Below are 12,331 nucleotides of genomic sequence, written 5' to 3'. Positions count from 1 at the left end.
GTAGTTGGGAACTGTTAATGTTGGGTTGATGGTTGGACTGGATGATCTTCAAGGTCTTTTCCAGCCTAGACAGTTCTGTGATTCTGTGACTCTGTGAAATGTCTACATTTGTAAGTACATTCCAGGAAACAGCATATAATCTTGTACAAATTTTTTAATCAGTCACTGATTCCATTATTTTTTTTCCGTGCTAAGTTCAGAGGGAGCAACTACTCAACCTAAGTAGGAGTGGCAGTGCAGGGCTCACAGGAGAGCTGTTGTCCTTCAGCTCCCACCTTCCTTATGAACTGAGATCTATTCTGTTTTTCCTTTTAGAGTTCCATGATATCATTGAATGTTTCAATATTATGCATTAAACACAATGAATTGTTGCATTTTATTTAGACATCTGTTTTTTCTTTCTTCCAAATAATGCAGTCTAGTTCATCCAAGGAGGAAGAGAATGAGGGTTGTGAAATGGTAGTGTTAATACAGTATCTCTAGTGAGACTGGGCTGAGTTTATAGGTATCATTTGGAAAATCCACAAATAAGAAGCTTGTTATTGAATTCTTTAATATTTTCCATTTAAATGCTTCTTATTATAGCAGATACATTGAATTAAAAGAATTGTGTAAGATTTTAATTGGTCTACATTGTGTGTGACAAACTATTTTAAATATGAAGGGCCTGGAAATAAGCATCAGATTGTCATGGTCTGGATGGCAAGAGTTATCAGCCACTTTACAAAAATTATGCCTTGCATCTTCTGGAGCAAGACAGAAGAGGCAGCAGGACCAAAAATCAAAAAGTTTTAGATTGCCTGATTACACTTGATTTACTAGCATTCTAGCAAACCCAAGGGATACTTGCAAGGGATGATTAAGGAGATACTTACTAGAATATAATGCCTTCCCCTTCTGATGTTCTTTCTTCACTCGTATTTCCATTATGTTTGAATCTGAACACATGGTATTTCTCTGTTAGGTGCCAGGGTATTCTTTCTATTGCCTAGTGATCAGATGCAGTGTACAGAAAGACTTTGCTATAGCTGAGACTAATATGTGTTCTGGAAGGGATCCCTGTTGCTCAAATGTTGGTATAAAATATATGAAAGAGACAAGGTCAAGGTACATATGAAGTACAATTTTGCAGAGTTTTGGTTGCTACTTGTCGGTTGCACTTGCTCTGTGAACAGGTGTTAGTTGTCTCTTAATCAGAAAGCTTTCAGGTAGGGGAAAAAAAGCCACAGATTTGAGAGTTCTTTTCATTGCTGAGAAACTTTAAAATATTCAGATTTATTGTGAATGTGTTGTTCTATTATCCAATGTACGAAGGAAGAAGGTCTTACTTACAGAATGAGTTTTTAAGGATTTTTTTTGAGTTTTCGATAAAGGTCATTCAAGGAAGAGCAAATAAATGTTTTCCCACTTTATATCTTGCTCTTTGATTTCTTAGCATATAGCTTAGACATTGGAGAACATTGATGAAATGAGTGCCTACACTGAATAAAATTCCTTTATCTTTGACTCAACTCTCCTTTTATGTAGGATCAGCAGAAGAAATACTAAAAATTAGAGACTGCATCATAACATTCTCCATAAGATTCCAGAAAAGAATGACTTGGAAATCTTCTCAGTTATCAGAGTGGTCTGTTTCAGGAAACTGGAGGTGACAGTGAATGGTTTGAAATGCTCATATTCCCCTTCGAGTGGTTCAGTGTTGTAGAAGAACACTCATGGAAAGCAACTGAGCCAAGCAATATAGCAGTCAGGCTACTTTATATAAGCTTATTCCCTCCTTTTCCATTAACTTCTCTGGAAGCAGTATTCTGAATAAGAGAGTTTAAGTAGAATGTAGCATCAATTTATACAATTTATATAGAAAAATTTTGAGTGTACTTAAGCAGGGAAATTATAAGATTCTGAACTAGCTGCGATAGAATTGGAGCAGTGCTAGGTGGTAGAGAGTTAGGGCAAAGAGCCCATTCTTTCGGGTGAAAAATTTAACTTCCTTATGAATAAAACTTTGGCATTTTTTTAAAGCTAACCAGAACTACACTGTCATTCAAATGGAACATGGCTATTCTGCTCCCTGCTTTATCTGAAATATTACTATGCCTCGGAAGAGATTTTATATCCTATCTAAATTCAGTCTGTCTAAGAGAGGAGAGTCTATTTAATCTCTAATTGGATCTTGAGTAGAACTAAAACATGGAGTCTTTACTGAGAGCTATTACTAAATTAATGAAGTTTGATGTTTTCTTGGTGGTGGTTCTATCAGAATTCTTTTCTAGTCCCTGCCTTCCCTCAGTCTACAACCAGCATGAAGACAGGATCAGCAAAACCCTATTAAATATCATAAATTTACAGTTGGTATGTTTTTGTAAAGAAGATAATAATCCAGATGAGAGCTGGATTAACAGTGGAATATTTCCTTAAACATAAATAAATTAAGTTAGAAAAAGCAGCCCTTTGTCCCTTCCCTTCTGCATTGAGTGGGTGGCTAGAAGAACACATATTACACTTAGCCATTGGTTAAGATGGTACATTGTCCTTTCAGCACCTTGTCAAATCATATCACAACTGCATAGGTGCCAGTCAATTATGGACTAAATTGGTCACCACTAATAAACTGGGAGCAGTCTTTTTTTAAAAGGATTTCCTTCACATAGTTAGTGCTGATGTTCTGGTGGCAGATATCTCTATATTTGCTGAAATGTGTTGTAAAATAAACGTACCTAGAGAGTTTGCAAAGGTGAAAGAGTCCAAATAAACTTCAACATTTTATTGCAGCTCTATTTCATGGAAATTCAAGAAGGCTAGCAGGGAATGTTAAACTGTATATAATATCATTTCATTACCTTCAAGCACTGTATCTAGTGGTAGGTATTGCCACCAGGAATATGACAGAGTCACTGGAAGACTGAGTGAGCATCTGTGTCATTTCTCATAATCATGACAGCAAGTGAAAGAAAATTCACAGGCATATCAGGAAACAAATGGGATTTTTGTTTGTTTTGGGGATGTCTTCTGAAATAAGAGAACATTATTATCTCTTAGAACCTTGAGTTAGTATCAGCAGCTTGCTGTGAGACTCCTCCTTGGCTTTGTATTCAGCGGTATGTAGAGTAGCTTTCTACACTGAAATGTTCTGCCCATTGATATTTGTAGCCTTTTATTTTTTTTTTTTTTTTTTTTCTGGTAGCATTTGTTCACTTGGTATAGTTCTAATGGTATGTCTACGTATACAATAATGTAATAGCAAGCAGGGTTCATGTTTCCAAAAGCATGTCACCTTTCTATAGCTGTATAGCAGCTATATTGGTCTATTTAAAATATTAACTCTGTAATGCTTGTCTCTCTAAAACAACATCTCAGTGACTATATTTCTGCTAGAACCACTAACAGTGAAGAGGGAAAAGATTGTCCAACTTCCTGATATTTGTTGATGCCTTTTATTTCACTCGTTTCTAAAGTCTGGTGTTGTACAAGTGTTGGTCTAAATATAGTTTAACGCCATAATCTTTTTTTGCTTTTGGAGGTGTCATGTTCTCTTGGATTAGGCCTGAGATCAAAGCCTCTCTGATCTAAATCCATTCTGATATAGATTTTACTACTAAATATATGAAGAAAGTGCATGTGTTTTATTTCAATAATGCACTTACTGTGTAATACTTTCATAGAATCATAGAATCATAGAATCATCTAGGTTGGGAAGGACCTTGAAGATCATCTAGTCCAACCGTTAACCTCACACTGACAGTTTCCAACTACACCATATCCCTAAGTGCTATGTCGACCCTACTCTTAAACACCTCCAGGGATGGGGACTCCACCACCTCCCTGGGCAGCCCATTCCAACGCCTAACAACCTGTTCTGTAAAGAAATACTTCCTGACATCTAGTCTAAACCTTCCCTGGCGCAACTTGAGGCCATTACTCATTACTTGGTTAAAGAGACTCATCCCCAGCTCTCTGCAACCTCCTTTCAGGTAGTTGTAGAGGGCAATGACGTCTCCCCTCAGCCTCCTCTTCTCCAGACTAAACCACCCCAGTTCCCTCAGCCACTCATCGTACGACATGTGCTCCAGACCCTTCACCAGCTTTGTTGCCCTTCTCTGGACACACTCAAGTAATTCAATGTCCTTTTTGTAGTGAGGGGCCCAAAACTGAACACAGGAATCAAGGTGCGGCCTCACCAGTGCCGAGTACAGGGGTAAGATCACTTCCCTGTCCCTGCTGGCCATGCTATTTCTGATACAAGCCAGGATGCCATTGGCCTTCTTGGCCACCTGGGCACACTGCTGGCTCATGTTCAGCCGGCTGTCAATCAACACCTCCAGGTCCCTCTCTGACTGTCAGCTCTCCAGCCACTGCTCCCCAAGCCTGTAGCGATGCATGGGGTTGTTGTGGCCCAAGTGCAGGCCTTGTTGAAGCTCATCCCATTAACATTGGCCCACCGATCCAACCTATCCAAGTCCTTCTGTAGTGCCTCCCTGTCTTCATGCAGATCGACACTCCCGCTTAACTTGGTGTCATCTGCTAATTTACTGATGATACACTCTATGTCCTTACCAAGATCATCAATAAAGATGTTGAACAGAAATGGTCCCAACACCAAGCCCTGAGGAACACCACTTGTGACTGGCCACCAGCTGGACTTAGCTCCATTGACTACCATTCTCTGGGACCATCCATCCAACATTTTACTGCTTAATGAGATAAGGGATTGTAAACAGCACCTTGTTTAGTGGAGATAGCTCCTGATCTTCTGAAGTTACATTTGTTCCAAAGAAATGAGGTGGCCTCTAGGGTAGTGGAGTAAGTGCTAAAACTTTACAAGCAGAGTTACAAGAGGCATTGGAGAGGGAAATTGTGAATCACCAAATGGTTCAAGAATAAGATGGGTTATAAAAACTGTATAAGAAAGAGGTACTCTCCAATGACATTAGCTGGAGAGGTCTTGACACCTTGCCTGAAAAGCATTGACAGCACACTGACTAAGTGGAGGAAGAGAAAGACTTCAAGAATTTGATTTCTGTATAAAGAGGTGCAGGCTTTCCTCATCTATGGCTTTACAAGTACTTGTAGCAATGCTGGTTTTTTTCAATGCTGTAAATATTTGTCTTTTACTATCACTTGTCTTGATTTAGAAGTGGTTTTAGTGTGATAGGCATAACATCAAAGCATGCTTTACACAAGGTAATACTGAGTGCTTCCCCCTACAGCTTTTTTCCTGTTGAGCATGGGCATTTGTTTGCAGGAAAGGAGCCATCTCTCCTGCTTCAGAGGGTTTTGGCTGACCCAGAATACAACTGTCAGGATGTCATAACCAGTCTTGTCTGCTCTCTGGTTATATCCTGTATCAACATGTAACATAATAGCAGAAGTACAGTTAACCATGAGCAACAACAAAAAAATTACTGTCTGCCAGAAACTTGGTAGATTAGAATTAAGATAGCTGTTACTTCTCTCTTCTATACTTGTATTTCTTGGGGGGTCTGTGACTTTTCTTGAACACACAGATTCTGTCTCCTGAGCTGGGAAGAAATATTTGAAGTATTAATCTAAAAACAAGTGGGAGAGACAAAGGAAATTCTGTGAAACTTCCTTGATGTTTTTATTTATCTATTCTTGTCTCAATAACAAATGTCTTTGTCAGCAGCAAGGCAAATTTTTAGGCTCTGTTCTCTTTGGTGTGGATATAGCCTCGGATGATAATCCTTGAGGCAGAACTCTGAATCTTTGGGTGATACAGCGAACAACATCAAAATGAAGGGATCTCACAAGTGCCCAACTTCTGTATTGCCCTTTTATTCAGAATTCAGTTAAAATTATTTTTTGCACTAGATGACACATAATTGTTCAGGCAGCACATGGATTGACTTTTGAATTCTTTTGCCTGTGAGTGAACTTGTACTTTAAATATACAGAGGAAGGAAATTGCCTTTATAAATAATGGCAGAAGGAGGTAGTACCTTCTAGTTTATGTAAATCTGTTTTTTTTTTTCTAATCTACATTGGTATTATACAGCACACAAGGTAAATATATATTCTGAACTACCAGGTACTCTCTCCGATAAGTGCCATTTTGGGACCTTGACTTCAATGTGTGATCCTGTTTGTGATACGCAAATCTTGCCGGTTGCAGCCGTGAAACTCAGACTGCTGTGGCTAGCAGAGACCTCAGGAGACTTCTTAGTCATATTCCAACTCTAAGGCATCATACCTAGAGTATCTCTGACATGTTTGAACGGTGTTAAACATTTAATGAAGGAATTCAATAACATTTTCAATAGCTTGATATTGTTTTGACCATCCTTACAGTCAGAAAGCTTTCTATATACTCAAGCTGAATCTTCTTCATACCTTCCTTGCAGTTGCCACAGGAAAATAAAAATATCCTTTTCATTTTTCCAGTTTTTTATGTTTTGGTAAACTGTTTTCCTATTACGTCTTAGAGTTTGTTCTCTTCTCTGGACTAGTCAAACCCACCCCTTTCCTCTACTGTTGCCTGTTGTTTATACTTTAGAAGTCCGTAATCCATTTTGGTTGCTTTCTCTAAACTATTATTTGTTTCAGTCTACTCCTTTCTAACAGATTTTTGGTCAAAGTTTGCATCGTTGACTGCTTTTCTAACTGCATTTATTTTAAATCAGAACCTTTCCTTTCTTTTTTTTTTTTTTTCTTTTCTTCTTTTTTTCTGTATGATCTATCAATTCCCCGTGTTGGGTTTTCATTTACTAAGGTAACGGTTATGTAGTTGGGAAAAAGTGAAATCTGTCTTGGTACATATTCTTTATAGGTTGCCTAAAACCACACAATCTTTGTTTTCACATTATTTTCACTTTCTTGAATCCTTGTAGTTAGCCTGAACTTGAAACAGAAATGATAAAAATATGCAAAAGTTCCTCTTTTAAAATGTTTGTTTAAAGCTGAAAGCAATTCTGGGTACTTCTTGCAGCGTTTCGGATATCTAAATTTTCTACATTTCTCTTACAGTTATAAACCAGTGTTTAGTCTTGATCACAGGCAAACCAGAAATGCTGTAAAAGGTGTGTCTAAGGAAAAAAGTCTTTTCATGTTATGGTCAAGGCTGAATGTAGTTGCATTGGTCCTAATAGGTTTGGATGCTATGTATATAAACATCTGATGCCTGTGTTTGCTGATAATGCTAAACTAGGAGGAGCTCTACCCTCAAGGGTAGAGAGGCCTTACAAAGAGATCTGGATAGACTAGAAGCCTGGGCAATCACCAACCGCATGAAATTTAACAAGAGCAAGTGCTGGATTCTGCACCTGGGATGGAGTAATCCTACTTATATACACAAATTGGGGGATGAGAGGTTGGAGAGCAGCCCTGTGGAAAGAGATCTGGGGGCTTGGGCTGATGGCAATGAGTATGAGTCAGTAGTGTGCCCTGGCAGGCAAAAGCGCCAACCATGTCCTGGGGTGCATCTAGCACAACATCGCTAGCTGGTCAAGGCAGGTGATTGTCCCACCTTACACTGCACTGGTGCAGCCTCACCTTGAGTGCCCTGTGCAGTTTTAGGACCCTCAATATAAGAAGGACATCAACTATTAGAGTGTGTCCAGAGGAGGGTAACCAAGATAGTGAAAGGTCTTGAGGTCAAGACTTACAAGGACTAGATGATCTTCAAGGTCCTTTCCAACCTAGGTGATTCTGTGATTCTGTGAGCAGCTGAGGTCACTTGGTTTGTTCAGTTTGGAGAAGAGAAGACTGCGGGGTGACCTCATCACAGTCTACAACTTCCTCAATGGGGGTAGCGGAGGGGGAGGTGCTGATCTCCTCTCTGGTGACAGTGATAGGACAAAGAAATGGAATGAAGCTACATCAGGGGAAGTTCAGATTGGATGTTAGGAAAAGGTTCTTCACTGGGAGAGTGGTCGGTCACTGGAACAGGCTCCCCAGGGAAGTGTTCACAACACCAAGCCTGTCAGAGTTCAAGGAGCATCTGGACAATGCTCTCAGACATATGGTTTAGTTTTAGGTAGTCATGCACGGAACAGGACTCAATGATCCTTATGGGTCCCTTCCAACTTGAGATATTCTATGATTCTATGATCCTGTGATTCTATGATTTAAACTTTAGCTTATGAATTGGAGTGAATTTTCTGGCTTTAACCTAGCAACTAGCTGTGCAGCCTCAGATTCAGCTTATGGATTTTTATACCTTTGTGGATAATTCAAAATCAGTTTATTTTCATGCTTTAAATACTGGGACTTTTTTTCTCCTGTTAAACTAGATGCATCATGAAATAATTAAGTTGATGACTTTCACTGCTTTCTGTTACTATGTGCAAAAACATCTAGTATGATGAACAAGAGATAGCACATTATGTCCTTGAGAATAACATGATTATTCTCTTTGTAGAACTTTGCTCTGTGGTCAGCAGTACGCACTGGGAGGGCAGAAAGATATCTGTGATTTTAATAGTCTCTGAGAGGAGGCTCACGTTGCACTGAAGTATGAGGCAGATGCATTTAAAAACCAAAATGTAGCTCTTGCAACCTCTAATTTACTTATGCTGCTTCCAAACAATTAACAAAAAGCACTGGTTTTGTACTGAACTCTCATTCAAGTCTGCAACTTTCGATCTGCATCCGAAAACCGATCTACTTTTTCCATTTTTTCATCAAAAAGCTAGTGTCAGTACCATGGTTTTGGGCACTAAAAGAGCATAGAAAAAATATATTAGCATGACACGAGAGCCTAGTTATTGACTTCTCCCATTGAAGGTTGAGTCAAACTGAGAGAAAGGGCTGGAGCATTCTTTTAAAGAATATTTATTTGACTCCATGAGGGAAAATTCATACTTTATTTTAGGTTACAGTTCATTCTAAGAAAAAAAATCGCTAGGCTTTTTTCTTTTTTGGTAGTTTGCCCCATCAACAAAACCAAAGTTATTTAATCTGCTAAAGGTTGCTAAGGCTGCTGATGTAGAGGCAAAGCCTAAATGAGGACCATATAACTGAAATATACTGACAACCTAACATCAGTGCAAATTTGCATAGATTTCAGATCTGTTTCTGATTACTTTGTTAGTCTGTGTGTTTAAGGAATTGGCAGCCTTCAACAGGCATAGAAGAAAAATGACTAAGCATGATTTCTAGATGCTTCAGCTAGAAGGGAATGGTCTATAGAGCTGTAATCCCAGGCATCTTCCTGTGGTTTTGCAACACTAGAAGTCTATTTCTGGGAAATACTGATGCTGGAGAAAACTGCCCCCAAATGGTTAAGGCCTGTTTTCTTGCATTTAATTGCATTTTTTCTGTCTTTTTTTCTCCCCAGGTAGCAGCTGCTGGAGGGCATCTGAAATTTACAGTCTCCTATGACTTCACAGAGGAAGAAGAGACAGTTCAATTGATGGTTCAATCTGATGTCATCATAGAGGTAAAGTGATTGTATTTTCAGTCACCAAAAAAAAAAAAAAAACCAAGAAAGAAAACTGCCTGCTTCTTCAGATGTTCAGCGTGAAGCCTGATGGTTGAGGACACAAAACAGCAGGGTGGACGTACTTTCAGCTAATTTATAGTATCAGAAAATGGACATACTTTAGAGAACTAAAATCTTCAGTATCTCAAGGAACCTCTGGCAATATTGCAGTAGTTTACAAAACCATATTTTTCCTGTTTATCAGGAGGAATGAAGAAATACAATAATTGGTTGTTTGAGGTAACACTTTCACATTCCCTCAGCAGATCTGTTCTTCTGCAGCTCAGCATTGTATGAATTTGCTTTTGTCTATGCAAAGCCATGACACAAGGTTTTAGCTGAATAACCTAAACTTTCTTTTGCACTGACTTCCAGCTTTATCAGTCAAGCCCATTTCAGGGTTATGAAAGGTGAGTGTTTTTCCTAATATTTATTATTATCGTAAAATATATTATTCAATAAATCCTGTACCCCAGCTGGCTACAGATAGATCTTTTTTCCTGACTTTTTTCATGTTTAAATGGCTCTCTCTCATGGCTCTATCTAGGGAGGTGACTTGAGAATCAGCACTCTAAAAGGGGGGATTCACCTGCAGCCTTCTGAAGAGCACACTGAAGAAATTGTGCTGAAACCAGAATCTTTCTCTGTACATGGCACTGATGTTCCAGTCAGCAGGAGGGAGTTCATGACTATCCTTGCAGATGTAAAGAGGATCCTCATAAGAGCCACATACAGCAATGGGATGAATGCCATCTACAGGTGAATGTGGGAAACGTGTCCGTTTGCTACAGGCAGCTTCTCAAAATAGTTGTTTTCTCTCTTCAGAGAACTAAGCTGATGTAATTTAAAACATACTAATTTATTATAATGAAATCCATAGTATTCATTTACACTTTCAAACAGTTGTATGTATTTTTTTCATTTTGGGTAGGCAGGAGGAGGAGAGGCAACAGAAAGAAGCAGCCTTGTAAGAAAATGAAATCACATGGACTGTTAAGGCATGAATGACAGTTCTATAAATACATTCATTTTGTGAACACTGTAATTCCCATGTACATGGTAAATCATGGAGCGCAGTAATGAGATGTTGAAGTAAGAGATGATATATTGCTTATATATCGGTTTCCCCATTTTATGAGCATACCGGGCCACATTAACAGTGGACCAGAGAATAATATCCTAAGTCTCTAAGCTGGAAAAGTGGCTCGAGGGGAGTTTTCTATGTTTTTAATCAGTACCACACACAGAGCTGGCTAATCCCAAAGTCTTTCTTTGAATTATGTCAGGTTGCTGCCTGGACTGCTTAAAACCACTGATTTCCTGTAAACTCTTCTGAGTCTTCTAATACAATGAGGACATATGAGACATCACAGTTGTTCTATCTCAGTGGCTGCAGTGTGGCTGAACCTGTAAAGCTCATCTTGCATTTAAAATTTTTGTAAGTGCATGAACAAATACTCCAAGTGGGACAGAAGACAGCCTCTCTCCTGATACTGTAGGATTGCACTCTGTCTATACATAAATAGTTAGGTGGCATAAATAATATTTTTTAGATGTGCAATGGAATTGATTGCATAGTAGTTTTCTACTCACAAGGCATGAAACCTGAAATGTTCTCTAACCTATGCATCGCTTGATTCAGCAGCATAAGCCAATTTGGAATGGAGAGAGCAGATAGCACATTAGTGATTATTTGCTGAGAGCACAGATACAGTTTTTGCTACTGTGAAATTTCTTAAGCAATCCAACCATCATTTGAATACTTAGGTAATTAAAATACATCGTAAATTGAAAGGCAGGTTGTGTCAACAGCATGCAGTTTTCTGATTTGAGCTTTGGCAGTGTACTTTTTTTCCCTGCAAAAAGAGTTCGTTTCTTCAATCTCTTTCTCTTTCTGTGGTTAATTAGTATGTATTACCTCTCTGCACATATGTTTGTGAATCATAACTAGCTTGAGTCTGAGTCAAAGTGTTTCCTAATTTGCTTATTTGGTCATCAATCTTGCATCTCCTTGCATCCAATTTGAAAACACTTCATGGCCCATCACCTTCCCACCCTGGTGTTAGAGTCAAACCACCAGGCCAGAGCTCATCTCTTATGCACCATGGGCAGACCATGAGAAGCTATTAATCCACAGTTTACAGCTGAGAGTAGTGGGAGCTCAGGGAGTGCTGTCCCTCCACTCTCTTCTCATTCAAATAAAGCAAAAAAATGCATTAGTCAGAATTTTCCAAACTAAAGGAGTACAGGATCAATTTTGGGCTGAACAAGAGGGGGTTTTATTCTATGCTGTTTTAAAGGAGATATGTATGATTGACTGACTTTTGGCCAAAGGTCTTACTAAGTATTATGGGCAATGCAAACTTCAGTTATCAGTGGTTTACATACATTTGTGTACTGACATTTGCACTAAAATGAGAAGGGGAGTTTCCTGCAAAACCCACTTTGACTAGGCAGTTAAAATCTGTGAAGAAAGTGCATTGCTGGACATGTTCTCTATCTTGCCTCTACTGTGGAACAGTGGGTGTGGGATGGATCAGATCCCCTCTGGGTGACAACACGAAGCTCAGGTCAGCACACACATGTAGAACTGGCACAGTCTGTAGTTCGTGCCTTGTAAGTAAAGAAGTGACAGACCTGTCAGTGGCACCGCACCTGTGCACCTGTCAGTGCATTGCTGCCTGCATCCCAGAATACTGCTTTAGCCATTTGGCCATGTGTGGTGCCTCACTTGTTTTGTAGTCTCGTTTATATTCAGTCTTTGGAACATTTTAGTGGTGTGTTATAGATGACTTTCTGAAAACATGTCTTGGAAATATTCTTCAAGAAAAGCTCTGGGACAATCATATAATTTATGCTTTGCAGGTTAGTAGCCACCATCTTCTAGATGTAGTG

At 39.1% G+C, this 12,331-nt stretch overlaps 1 protein-coding gene across 4 annotated transcripts in view; it reads left to right on the top strand.

Moving 5' to 3' along the window:
• The window catches only part of LAMA2 (laminin subunit alpha 2), a 391,440-nt gene that overhangs the window by 208,066 nt on the left and 171,043 nt on the right, over positions 1 to 12,331 (top strand). For all 4 annotated transcript variants that reach the window (XM_074819148.1, XM_074819147.1, XM_074819146.1 and 1 more), the window contains exons 13-14: positions 9,293 to 9,394; positions 9,984 to 10,195. In XM_074819148.1, the coding sequence (XP_074675249.1) occupies positions 9,293 to 9,394; positions 9,984 to 10,195 (314 nt within the window). The remainder of the gene's footprint in view (positions 1 to 9,292; positions 9,395 to 9,983; positions 10,196 to 12,331) is intronic.

This window comes from Strix aluco, chromosome 3 (genome assembly GCF_031877795.1).
Source record: "Strix aluco isolate bStrAlu1 chromosome 3, bStrAlu1.hap1, whole genome shotgun sequence".
NCBI classification, from domain to species: Eukaryota; Metazoa; Chordata; class Aves; order Strigiformes; family Strigidae; genus Strix; species Strix aluco.
The sequence above is the reverse complement of the archived record's forward strand: the minus strand, read 5'-3'. Positions and strand labels throughout refer to the sequence as shown.